The sequence below is a fragment of the Ptiloglossa arizonensis genome, chromosome 6, assembly GCF_051014685.1.
Source record: "Ptiloglossa arizonensis isolate GNS036 chromosome 6, iyPtiAriz1_principal, whole genome shotgun sequence".
NCBI classification, from domain to species: domain Eukaryota; kingdom Metazoa; phylum Arthropoda; class Insecta; order Hymenoptera; family Colletidae; genus Ptiloglossa; species Ptiloglossa arizonensis.
In genome coordinates, this window is record NC_135053.1 from 4,812,092 (window position 1) to 4,826,799 (window position 14,708).

Genomic DNA, 14,708 nt, shown 5'->3' on the forward strand with positions numbered 1-14,708 from the left:
TCACTATTGCCAAGATTCGCAAGTAATAGTGAATGGTTGCCGACAAATTTTAAATAGCGTAACCGTATGCGTCGATTCTTATTAAAAATCGAGCAAAGAACAAGCTGGTTTTTTAAATTATGTTTGTTAATCGTGACATACACCGTTGCTTACGATTATTATAAACTATTTCTACTGTTATCAAATCTTTGTTCTCGTAAAGGTGCTGAGAAAGAAATACGAAAAAATACGTAAAGGCTTCAAAAAGTCATAATTGTAGATAAAAATTAAAATGAAAAAACAAAATAATTATTGATACAAGTGACACTTGCGTAATAATTGTACACTTTGTGTCGTTTCTTCAATATATTGGTCACAACTTCGCATCAATTAATTTTTGTTTGTCTGACAATTTCTACAGCTGTTGAAATATAATATATACGTGTGCCTCTAGTTTGAAGTGTTTATTTTTAATTCTAAATGACGTCTACGGACAACATAAGTGTCTTTATTAGCGTAATAATGTTACAAAACAAATGGTTACAACCGTTTCAAAGAAAATTTCTTTTCATTTCGTTTAAGAAATAAAACTTATTCGTGCTTACAATAAAACTAGATTCCTTATACACGTTAAAATAAAAAATATATTGAACTATCGCTTGGAACATTTCCAAGTCCACATTTATGATACTTTTCAAGCACTACTATTTTTTAAAAACATCTAATGGAAAATCTTATGAATCAACTAACCGTCTGAAATGTTACTTAATTGTCACCAATTTTTGCTCTTCTAGCGAGTACGAATGATTCTAAAAGTTTACTGTATGATTCTCAACAACGACTAATAATTCATAAACGCGCAACACGTAGTGACTTCAACGAATGCGTGCCCCGTAGATTTAGATTTCCTCCGATACTAAATATTTTGGTCACTGGTTTTCTAAACTGCGCCTTTAATGCAATATTTTACTTAACAAACTGTACGTTTAAACTTTTAAATTGTAGCTTATTTCGAAACACTAACAACTACTTGAGACACGTTGAAAATGCAAACGAGTATTTCGGTAAACTTCAATTGGTACTATCGTGTGAAAATCTTCACCCTTGACAAAGAAATAACTCAACTAAATTGTGAAAACGTACTAACACACCGTATATTAAATACCGTACACCTTTTACCAAAGCTCACATACAATTAAGTACATACAATTAATATTCTCCTAATACGAGATAGAGAGCAAGTATCAAGAATCGAACACCAATTGAAATAATCTGCTATCGATACAACAAATATTGCCTTAAACATTTTACCAAGACCTTCTACCTGTTAACTACGCTTTTTAAGCATCTTATATCTGAGATCCTTTCCCGTTCCATATATTACAGTGAACAACGCGCTGCATAAGAAACGTAAACTCTTCTATCGTAGTTGACACGATTTTCTACTAATAATACAGACGATGCGCAATCCTTTGGCAAAATATAAATTCGAGATAACTGTGTCCAAGAGATATATGTTATAATGTTTATTATTTCTGTAGTCTTATTAACAATTGATGTATTATTTGTTGTTTTCGTTTCAGAAATTCTTGTTCCACGGTTTACTTCGGCGACATAGGTACGGGATCGGGGGTGGGAGAAGTAACCGCCGTCTCGGCGGGGGGTGGTGAAGGTCTCAGCCTGACTCCAACCCCCGCCAGCAACAGCAACAACACAACCACCGCCGCCCCCAGTACCACCGGCGCTACCACCATTACCACCACCACCAACGACACCACCCCGCAGGTCGTAACGGGGGCTGAACCGCCCCAGCATATGGAGACACCCCCGACTATGGTCCCCGACCAGGCACCCGCCTCCGGCCATCACTACCACCGTCACCATCATCATCGTCATCATCACCAACGCAGTGCATCCTCCACCCCCAGCCATGAGCCGACCACCACCGATACTTCCGATGAATTCGTCGCGGTTTCTAGGAAGCGGAAGCTCTCCTGCCAGTAAGTCGATTAACGATTTTCGCAATATTCACCGTTGCTCGACACAGATTAAAGTTGATCGAAACAATTTTTCATACAAAACTTCGATACGTGCAGTCAATCTGGAGAATATTACTTACTTTCTACGAATCAAGATAAAAGTTTGCGTCATTTACTTTTAGCTACTTTTTCATCACTTTTTGAAAAAATATTCCAAGCGACCCTAACAGTTGAAATACAATTTCGATAATGTTTTGTATCATCTACTGGGTTCAAGTACGGTTTCAATTTTAACAAATTTTTTCTACACAATATTCTTGAGATAGATTTCTATTTTCGAAAAATTGTTCCATTTTCATTCATATAAAATAGGTATTACCCTCTTTGGAAAAATTTCCTGAAAAATAAAACAAATTGATTTTTATCAGCTGGAAAAATATTTGGATATATTTTGTATATAAAGTATTTTCCATTGATTTTTCAGTTCTTCTTTATGTTATGTTATATTATGTAAGAAATACATCTTATGTTTATCGTGTAAAATTTATTTTAAATTGTTCAATATTAAAGAGCGAAGAGGCCGAGTACTCAATATTACGAAAACGTTTTGCGAGAATACGAAAATTAATTTATGTTTTATTTTTTAAGAAAGTTGTTCTATTGGCATTTTTCATTGGCTCAATTCATGCAACACCAACTAAGAATATTTTGAAACAAATCCAGAACGATTAATACAATCGAAAATTGTTTGATAAGTGATACATAATTTTCCTCCAATATCCTTAATATCAAAAATAACTTTCTTCAATTATGTTATGAAGAACATCGTCAACTTTTGACGATCTTTCCTACCATAATTCAACTTCAAATTTTATTCAACCATAACCGCGTTATTTTTGTTTTCTATATGTTTAACATTGCATCAACTGTGCAACACTTACAGAGAATAGTTTAATGGTTAAGCAAACGATATCAAATATTATAGAGAAACATTATATCTTTCAAACACCACATTATCCGATGATTATCATTTTATAACATAATAATTTTTAGAGCATTTGGTGCATTTGATAGTAATATATTTCACTGTAATTGATTCATTGTATAAATTGGAAAATTTATTTTGAAAATTAAGAATAAGTACACGAACCTATCATAGCACGACCAATTTAAAGTCTATTTATTACAGTTTCCTTTTTTCGAATATATTTCGTCATGTTTTCCTTCATTTATATCGAACACTTTTTAATTTATTTCTAAAACAATTTAATTTTCTACGCTATACATTTTACCATTTGATCAGATGTCGAGTAATTAATATTAATAGTTTATCGATCGTGAGTAACTTTTTCCGCGTTAATTAATATATTTTCGTTTCGTCTTGTACAGAATTAACAATTTCTCAATTTTTATATACGAACTATTCCACTATTGCATACCGAGGAGGATCCAAATCAAAGATTGAAACGTTTATCGAAAATAAATTATAGATGTATGAACTATACTTATCGTAACATTTATTTATCGAATTAATATCGTCCAAATTTTGTACGAAAATATTATTAGTATGACAACCACTTTATTCAGTGTAAAGTCAGTTCAACTACACGCGTAGGTGGAAGTCGTACAGTATCGGTCTATTACACATTTGACCCGGTACCCGTAGAGAATACGTCGAAACGAAGCCTCCCAAATGTATTCAAGACTGACATTTCCTTCTACAAACATCTTTCCGGCCCGCCACACCCTCTTGGTTCCTGTCGATGCCACGTTCCACGACGTTTCCTGTTAAATGGCCACAACTCCGAGTAATTACCAATCAAGGTGTCGGTTACCAGCTCAAAGGGTTAACTTAATCATTAACAGAACCGAAGATTTGCGTCTCCTGGGAAGTGGCTGGTCGAAATTGCCTTTAGTAACTGCCATAACCGCGCTACCTCTGACCGGAATATATCCAATTTGGAGTCATAAAACAAGTTGATAACCATGAAGCTCGAATCGAGTACGAAATTAGAATAACAGTTTCGCTTGGTCAATTGCAACCTTAGGTCTTTCTTCTTTCCTTTCGTTATATTTTATTTCTTACAACTGTATACTATTGTATCATCAAGGTTATGTTAATGATAGATGTACCTTTGTTCCAAACAGATACTACTTAATTTTATTCTCTTTTCTCCATTTAATACTCTATTATTATTTTTTTCTTTTTCGATATATACAATTTTTGTACAAGAAAGACGTATTATTATTATTTTAATCAATTTATTTTAAACTCCATTGGGGAAACTCCTATTCGTTATCGATTGTTTTTTTTTTTTTTACCACTCGTTCACGTTTTGTGGCTAAAAAGCGACTACTGGAGTAAAGTTTTTCATAATTGTTCTTTAATTAGTGGATAATTGTGACCTGCCAGCCTATGGGAAAAATTATTATAGTTTTTAGTTATGAATTTTTACTGGCTTCGGACATTTAGGTTTTCTGTAAGCTTTCTTTTTACGTAGAGTGAACGATTTTTATGTAATATTTTCGATCAGAGGGTTCGAAAATAATATAATTTGCAACCTCAAGTGCAGAACATTCTGATACACTCTTAAAGTTATTCATGTTGCACAATTATTCGTTAATTCTAGACATTCTTTTGATCGAATTTTATCTTAAATTCGTACGTATATTTTTAATCAATTCGTGAAATATTTCCAACTTTGGTCCCGATTAAAACATATAATTTACAAACGATTAAATATAAATTCTACTTTGAACAAAAATATATTTTCATAACTTAAAGTAAGTTCTCTGTTCAGAGTCTCTACCCTTCGGAGAAGTAATTGTGCACGAACTAAAAATGTTTCGCCGTAAGAATAATGAGCCTAAACACACCTCTTAAAAATCGTAAGACAAAAAGTGCGATGAAGCTGTACGCGAGTAAAACTTGAGCGATATTCTGCATCAAAGGGGTAGCGCCCTTTTGGAAGGGCGTATGCTCAAGAAATTATTTCAGTGGTATGCGTTTGGTTTCTCGATGTTTTGACGTTTCAAGTGGGTCTTCCCCAATTATTATGCGGTTACATTATTCTCTGCCCGAGGTAATCGAACCGAACAGACACCATTCTGTTCTACAATCAAATTGATACTTTCGTAAAAATCGAAATCTAAACAGCAGTTGTATACAGCAGAGATCAATTTTAAATAACTAATAAAAGATAAATAGTCTTTGGTCGATATAGATTATAATCTAAATTGTATTTTACGTTAAACGAATAATAGCTTATGAGAATAACTGTTCGATTGAATAAACGTAGCGAATAAATTATAATATTATTCGAATAAAATTGACTGCATGTTTGTTGGAAACCAATCTTCAAGTTAGCGCTAAATTTTAAACCCGAGCGGTCACACGTTTCGTTTCATAGAATTTTTCTTTAATCCCTACATATCACCTTCTCTTCGCATTCGCTGTAAAATTACTAATTTCTTAACAAAATGTTACGTTGTTCGTGATTAATGCTTTGTTTTTTATTTCAGCGACGGTAATGATTTATTGGACGACGCGGGAGACGATGCCAAGTCTGTTCGCACAAATGACGACAGTAAAAAGTAAGTAAAACGCTACGATAGTTACTAGAGAACTGTAACAGTTCATATATATACAGTCTATTGCAAAAATCTACATATATACATCGATCTGACATGGGATTAGGAAAATTTAAAGCAAATATACTCAATCCTATAAGAGTGTCTGTGTTTGCAACAAACTAATATGTGTAACATTATGAACAATTTCTGTACATTTTAGACTTACAATATATCAATGTACATTTTAGACTTACAATATATCAGTGTACATTTTTCTAACATTGTATTCCGTATTCGTTTTAATAAGTGTTATATCTTTTCTCAGAATATTTCTAACTTAACACACGTGTATGTGATTGAGTGGTCAAGAATTATCGAAACTCTCGTGTTGTGCACAATATTGTAATTCATAGTTTGCTCGTTTGTATGAATAATGGAGCATCTGTAATCAGCCTCTTCGGTTTAAATAATGTTTAAGTCGTTGGAAAGTGATAGACGTTTCGTTTCAACGTAGTAGGAAACCGCATTACGCCTTAAAGCTCAATCTTGGTCAGCGGTTATGTAGTATTATGTCAGGTATTGCCAAGGTAAATGCCACCTTGACCTACCTTGGTTCTTTTGCTCTGGCTTCACCAGCGACGTCACTAATCCAGTCTGTGTTAGCGTGCTTACAGATACGGTTGTAAAAAAGACAGCGCGTTCAACTTATGTATGCACTGCTGATAACTTTTTTATTCTACTATTTAGAGTAAACAATCACATAGAACTCTTCATTTACCAATTTTCTCCGTATTGAGTATGTGATAGATTGTTCGATAAGTTTTGTCGTTCGACAAAAATATTCTTATAGTATACAGAATATTTTCAAAGTTTTAAAATAATGACATTATTGGTAAAAATTATGAGACAACCTAATCGTTACTTTTCTTGTCAAGCAAAAATTGTAAGATTCCATGTACAATCATTTATTATATGTTTTACAAGACCAATTTACAGTTATTCAAACTTTTTTAATTTACAACTCATGGTATACACAGGATTCATTCGTACTTTCTTGTATGTTTATTATTGTTTGAAAACGATCAAAATTTAATTACAAATAGTTCTTAATGATGTTAAGACTGTGGTCCCGGTCCTTAATCGGGTTCTAATACAAAATTGTATGTTACCTTTTATTTATGAGAATGAAATGACTATTAATTTGGAACGTTTCCAATAGATAAAATTAAATGTGTTTACACAAATTGTAATATATTGAGTTTAGGTTTTTATAATTAAGTTTTTCACCAACAATATCATTTTTGATTGTATAAAATAACTCAAAAAATAATCCTCCAACACCTGTACTAAACATATTAAAAAATTCAGCGCAAACAGTTCTAAAGGATTTCTATCCTTAAAAATTTATCCACCGTTACATTTTATGAAGAATTATATATAAGTATCAAGGATAGTAATTAATAGATAGAGCATAAATGTAATAAAATCTTATACCTTGTGTTCTTTGCTTTCTACGTATATAGTTCTAACATTTGAAATATACCATCTCTTAGATCAAAATAAAAGCACATCCTTTGCCTAATAACATAACTGTATTAACCAAATATTGATCACTTGAATCGAGGCATTTCTGCTAACGAAATGCAATGCTTTGAATTTCATTTATGTAAAATTTTGTAATTGTACAATTCGTAAAAATTAAAAAAGTATTTTCGGTAGATTTTTTTATCGAGAAGTGTAGCTATTTTAGAAAATTATTAAACGCTTTAACGCTCACGCACTTGTCGCACTTGGCCACACTTGACCTAGAGATTTATGCATGCACGTGTCTGACACGTTATCAGTGGATCGTTCACTCTAACTCTATTAGTATGTAGTTCATTTACTCTGCTCGTGGAAGTCGATAATTTATTTGATGTTATCTTATCTCGAAAAGTATACACTGTACTTTTAATTGACACTATTAATAAATTATACCATTAATGTCGCGTGGGTCGATTACCTGACACGAGGCGCACCGCGGTATATAACAGTCCGTGGTTGCATGAATTTCAATGTTTCCAGGCTGGAGAATATTTTATTTTGTAGGAAATGCTTCGAAGATTCCAATCGTACATTTTAGATTTTTAGAGAAATTCTACATAAAATCTGCAAAATAAGGATCTATAATTTCATAATTTCGTATTTGAGAAAAATTAATCATTTTCGTATAATAAAAATACCTCTGCAATCTGAACAAAGTTACTACTCGAGAAAAAAAAAGATGGGGAAAATTAACTTCATGAAGATTGATAGCTTCGACGATAAAAGTTCACTTAACCGTTTGCGCAAAGATGGACGAAAATCACAAACTTCGACGTCCCGTATTTTTCAAACAAATTCGAAAGTAGCAAAACGATGACTTAAAATCCTTTCTAATTTCACGTATCAAATGCAACAAGTGATGGATTTAAAGTGGAATAGTCCGGGCGCTTGTAAGATGGCGCGTTTAGGAAACGGCGGGAAGAATATTCGCAGGGAATAATCTCCACAGGGACTCGAATTAATTTGACGACAAAATTACGATAATACACGGATGTTGGCACGCGTTAACTTATCCGCGGGTTATCACGATAGCCGTGCATTTCTCAAATTAATATGGCGACGCGCGACCCGCTCGTACACCGAAACCAGTTTCTCGTGGCGGCGACTTCCGCTGTCCAATATCATCGCTACAGGCTATGAATGCGAATTCTTGGGAGGCAAATCAGCGGCATGTTCCACTCACAAAAGCGTCATTTATTAGCTGAATCGCCGTTAATAATTGATTCACGACGGTGCTGTTGGTCGCGTAGCTGAAGAACTTGACGGAAGACACCGAAGATGAAACGATAGCGCGAACTTTAACACGTCGGCGTACCCTCGCGATATATTTTCGCCATTAAAGCATCGGCCATAATGGGGACTTTACCTATCCTAACGTTTTTTTCTGATTGTGGACGTACAATCGATAACCAATTTCCAATACAGCGGAACCTATATAAATGCAACCTCGACACATTGTTGGCTGCATTGTATTGACAGAAAGAAGGGATAGTCACTTAGTGACAAATATCCCGTTTGAAACAAAGATATAGTATTGCACACATGTTGTCACGATTTTTTTTTACTAGGAAATTGTGACAAGGTTATTCTGTATCGATATCTATAAGAGTATCGTACTCGCTCTCGCTTCAGAGCTAGTGAGACCCTGAAAGGGAATACTGTAGATCGTTAATAAGAGGGTGACGATTTCATGAGAGATCAAGCACGCCATAAGTATCGATGGTGTTTAAATGGTGTTACTTCTTACCGAGTTATTTGCAACTATCGAGTTTCAACTGTACAGGATATTTGAAAAAGATATTGTCATTTGTATATGCATTTAACCATAATTATCGTGAACCACTTGACACATTTCCAATTGTACATGAGAAATCAAATATCGTCAACCATTTGTATATCGTTGCGTATGTTCACGAATAGTGTAATTCAATTTTTCAAGAAATTGAAAAAACTGATAAATTGAAAACGTATAATCGGCCCAATCGAAGCAACCAGAGTTGCAGCCTGTTTAACGAGAGCGTATGTAGTGTCATTTTCAAAACGTTCATCGGAATTAAAAATCACCTAAAATTATTTCGTTTACCTACGTACTACGGTGCTTTTCTAATCTCCATTATTATCTAACATCTCGTAATCTGACATCTTCTAAACCTGCGACCCACTAATTTTTCATTACCCTGAATTTGGTGAATTAATTATTCTACATTCCATGTAATTTTTCTACGGAACTTTAGTTCCACATACTCCCATATATTTTCAATGAGATTGTCGTTGGGCGATTGAAAAGGCTAGTTCGTTATCTGGATCATACCATTTGTCACTTTGCATTGTGTACACGACTTCGATATTTTGAGTCATTGTCTTTCCGAAGTAATCACTCTTGGTTTACCCCAGATGGCATACATTTACATCTTTTTGCCAATGTTAGCAACTTCTTCGATAAATTTTATTTATTTTTATCGCGTTTAAGTTATCAATGAATATGGTTCCACCATGGTATGGTGGAAAAACACCCTCAAACGTGCACTCTTGTGGTGTGTTTGACGATCCAATGATCGGTATTGATAAAGAACGATTAACCGAAGTTCTTAACGAAACAAAATCTTCGCCCGAAAAAATCACATTATACCAATCGCGTTTGATATTATTGCGTGTCCAAGTGACCGTTTTCTTAATGCATCGTTCAGAAAGTAACAATATTTTAACGACACTTCAAAATTTCGCGTTGCAATCGTGCAAACGCATCTCGCGGAACATATTTGTATCCCTTTTTTTAAATTTTGCTTCTTCTTGACGTAATGACAACTGATTGTTCGCAAACATGTCGATTAGTTTATCCTCCCCATCTGTGGTCTTTCACTTTGTACCCCATTCTGGAAGGTCATGATCAATTCTTGTATCTTCGAATCGTCTAACCGACTTGCTTATGAATGCTCTTGACTTTCTCATATACTTTGCAATCGTTTCGAGGGACATTTTGGGCCCTCCAAAAAATAGGAAATTACTATAAATGTTCTCCTAATACGTCGTAGAGGAAGTCAATAAGATTTAGTAGAGGATTTAACAAACATTTCCAAGCAACTGGGTAAATAAATTACTGCATGCGCTCTTATTAAACGGACTCTTACCAGACTCTATCGTTGAAGTAGCGCGTACAAATAGCAAATGGAGGAACCTCGAGGGTGGCTGAACGCTAAATATTGCGTTTAATGTTGCAACAACGTTAATGACATTATGTAACGTTTTTCGTCTCGCGATGATTTTCAGGCAGAATCACAGCGAGATCGAGAAGAGAAGAAGGGACAAAATGAACACCTACATCACGGAACTTTCGGCGATGATACCAATGTGTCACGCGATGTCCCGCAAACTCGACAAGCTGACTGTATTAAGGATGGCGGTGCAACACTTGAAGACTATCCTGGGTGCCGTTACCTCATACACGGAAGGTCACTACAAGCCGGCGTTTCTCAGTGATCAAGAGCTCAAGATGCTCATACTTCAAGTAAGTCCAATGAAGAACATTCGTTAACGTAATCGATGTTTATCGTTGAAAGTTTACAGCTTCGTGCAGCGAACAAAGCCTCGAACGAGGAAGCACAGTACCATTCGAAAATCACCGAGGTTCGTAAATCAAGCGACGCGACTTCCTCGTCGATGATCGGTTTTGAAATGTCACCGGGAAAATAGTAATGATGTAACGTGCATCGGACTCGAGCTTGATAGTCTTATTATGACGTTCGACGGAGGCAAGCGCACGCGAGTATCGTTGAAAGTTTCAAAGCGACCGATTCCGACGATGAGATTATGCACCATTACCGATTCCGTATTCGGAAAACCAGATAACAGATACGATTGTGCATACCATTCGGGTAAGACTTCCTGGTAATTCAGAATCACTTGCGTAATTCGAGACTCGATACGAACGTGGCGAACGAGCGCAAGATCGGCGCGCTCCGCCGGTGGTTCGATTCGTGAAAAGAAGTTTTCTTCTCGCTTCGTACTCTGAATATGAAACGTTCGGGCTGCGGTTGAATTTGAATTTAAACCACGCGCCTTGTAAATCGCTCGCACCGGGCATTTCTCCTTTCAGTTTTCTCCAGGTTTTCCCATGCGTTTATGGGTGCGATCGCATTAAACGCGAAGTCATTAATTCGCTAATTGGGAGCAAAGCGAGAGAAAAGTTTTTGCGTCGCTTGTAAAAGGCCGTCCCGTATCTTTTGCAATCCTTCCGCGCGAGACTGACTCTGTCTAACAGCCGCAGCTAACCTTTCTCCAGCGTGCTACACATTTTTCACAGAGATAGGTCTCGTGACGGGTGAAAGAGAAGGGTTCGAAGCATGTAGATCTGCAATTAGACTCCGGCGCGATGTTGATAATACGTCAACTCGTACCACTTAACTCACTTGCACCTCTGATTATCGATTATCGAAGGATTTCTTGTCATAAGATAGTAACTGTTTACGAAGGATTCTCACGAACGAGAGAACCGTGTACAAAGCGCCCCAGAAGTAATACGTAGAAGGTAGAAAGCCGGTGTACGCAGTGGTCGATTCGCAGACTCGGGATAATAATTAATTATATGTATAAACAATCTGTGTTCTTTGCTCGTGCAGAAATTTATTACGCGAGATAGTAGTCCATTCGAATGGGCGATTAAATAAAATTATCCTTAAACATCGAAATTGTGTTCAGGTCCTCGTTAGAATTCTTTATCGGGATGATTTTATTAAATACTTGAAACCAGTCTTTTGGATACAATTCTATCTACTTTTGATAGTTTTATACGTTGTCGTACACTCGGAAAAAGAATATTCTTATTTTTACCTATGTTTACAAATACGTTATTATAATTTGTTCTTATTACTGTTTCACTATTCGTTTACAAGAGATTCATTGAGGCGCTTTGTAACATTATTTTGACTACTTTAGTATGTAATAAAATTCTAACGACGATCCAAATAGAGAGTTAAAACGTAGAAATAATTTTCTTTCCTTACTTTCTCTGTTCAATATAAACTGTATATATTATTCAATTATCTTTGTTACTGCAATTTAAACTCAGGCGGCTTTAGTTTTAGAAAGAAAAATAACACTAAATAATACGAATAAGTATTGTGTATTAGTTTTCTTTTCAACGTTGGAAATATATTGGTCTCTCGGTTAAAACTACGAGACAACTCGACTTGTTTTTACACTTTATAATACAAACAGGCTCGTACTAATACTTTAACAAGCAGACTTTGTCTGCGTTGAAACTATTCAATAATCGTATTATCTTAGCAACTTGCTACCATACGAGATACTTAATTCAGATACAGCAACATGATCATAAACGTGTCCTTGATCGACATTTTTTAGTCGAACGTTTCCAGTACGTAGAACGTAGGTATGTAGTTCTTGAGGTATAAGAATTATTTATATTATTCGGTATATTTATTATTATTCGGAATAATAGAGCGTGGCAGTCTTTTATATAAGTAATAAATACATTGGAAAATATAAATGATCCCTATACCTCAGAATCTACATACACACGTACATACGTTCTGTGTACTAAAAACGCTGGATCGAAAAATGTCGATAGAGGACACGTTTATGACCATGTCTTGAAAATTGTTTAAATAGTCGGCTGAGTGCCATCGTTAATCGACACCAAACTTTCTGTTCGGACATTAACACTCGTAAAGTTCGGAATCTCGTTAGAAGTATTGTACAATAATTAAACTATCGAATGTTTCCCATTTTTGCGTAACAATTTCAACAAATATGAAATAACTCTAGAATGCTTTCCTGGCGTTCAGGGTGAATGGAAGGACATGCAAAAATGTATTAAACAATTGTCTATTTTACGCTAAACTCTTCCATAAACAGAACCTTTCGGAAATTATTCTAGATATTCCGAATATGTTAAAGAAAAACTCTTTCTCGAGTAATAAATAACATTTTTTTGTAAACACTACTGCACATGAATGAAGCTCGTTTAGTAGATCCTGACTTATACGTATACGACGTTCGAAAAATGTCCAATTAATCGGTAGATCATTACTACATAATTAGTTCGAACGAACTGTCCGAACGATTAATAGCGCTTTGACTACGGCAGGTTCTGCTAGATAAGCTTCGCTATGAATTCAGCTGTCAGATCCGGGACGAAACATATAACGCTCTTTGTACAAAAGATATTATTTATTACTGAATCGTGATACGATTATAAGAGCATACAAATTTTGTAATTTCTAGATCGTTCGATAAGTTTTGTCGTTCGATAAAACTTACCGAACTAGGTTGCCCGATAAGTTTTAACGAACGACGAAACTTATTATCTTTCTGCGTAAATTTCAAACCCCCGTAAGTGTAAGGGGCACGAGCCGAACGACCCAGCTGGCCCCTCTGTAACAAGAATATGCGGCTTATAAAATCCTATGTAGAGTCTACCTTGACACAGGTCCACAGGGCTTTCGTGTAGAATTCTCCTCAAAATCGCTAACCCGACCAGACGTGTCGCAACGAGTATAACGGGATTGTTTAGAGGCGTGCAAGGTACAGATCGTGTAGAAACAAACGTCGTGTCCGGAGCACGTTTCTCGCGGTCTGGAGCTTTAAGAATGAGTCTCGTGAAACAGCATGGCTAGAGTTCCTTTTCACTCTAGATTCCGTCACGCGACTGAGCACAGAGAGTTCGTGTCGGTGGCTGGCCAGCATTTTTCATTGTCGCGCGCGTACGTAGATACGTTTATCTTTTATCGGGACTTTCCTTTGCCTCTATCCCTCCCGCGAGTAAAATATTCGAGCGAGTGACCACACCCGGCATACCAGCCACAGATCGACACTGGCTCCGGCTCCATTATTACCGCAGAAACTTTCATTGTGAATTGCTTCAAGTTTATTACTCCCGATATGCTCCCGGTATCCGGCTCGCGGATAAATTAACAATTCCATCGTACGACGGATAATAACTGTAAACCCTGAATCCTTGATTACAGGCTTCGATACAACAAAGGCGGATACGGACGGGGGTTTTTTATACCACCGAAGAGTTTTTATCGATACGTCGCTCCTATTGATTGTTGCGGTCATAAATTAGAAAATTATTGCTGAAAAATCATTGAACACCGCGCACGCCGATGAATCGTCGAGTTAGATGTAAACTCTTCTATTAAGAAATGCTAAGCTCCTTTGGCATCGGTCTGAGTTATGATTATGACCGTGTTGTTGTTATCGATGATGCAAAGTACTATACTTTCTTACTATACCGAATCTACCATTTTAATCGGAATATCTTTGAAATTCTTTTCGAGTGTACACGTAACTGTTTTACAGCTGCAGATATGTCTAAAATTTAAAAGCTGAACGATAGATCTCTTGTATACCCTGAGTATTGTACTTGAATACAAAAACCGTCGCTTCCTGCAAGGCAAAGAAATTTGCAAATTGAATAATCCGTATATTTCAGCACAGCTGCACAACCATTTCAATGTATTTTAGCTCCGACCGTTAAATAAATTAACCTCTCAAAGGGTTTTATTTATTAAAATTAGTTATGTTTTGGACATTACATTGGCGCGTTGTTTATTTTGAACTTTCGGGAAA

General features: G+C 35.7%; 1 protein-coding gene across 11 annotated transcripts in view; it reads left to right on the plus strand.

The window, feature by feature from the left end:
- Cyc (basic helix-loop-helix ARNT-like protein cyc) overlaps window positions 1-14,708 on the plus strand; it is an 81,134-nt gene that overhangs the window by 44,726 nt on the left and 21,700 nt on the right. For all 11 annotated transcript variants that reach the window (XR_012992575.1, XR_012992576.1, XM_076315333.1 and 8 more), the window contains 3 exons: window positions 1,563-1,979; window positions 5,481-5,552; window positions 10,383-10,620. Coding sequence is in view for 9 of the 11 variants with exons in the window: in XM_076315329.1 (XP_076171444.1) it covers window positions 1,563-1,979; window positions 5,481-5,552; window positions 10,383-10,620 (727 nt within the window). In the remaining 2 variants the exon portion in view is untranslated. The remainder of the gene's footprint in view (window positions 1-1,562; window positions 1,980-5,480; window positions 5,553-10,382; window positions 10,621-14,708) is intronic.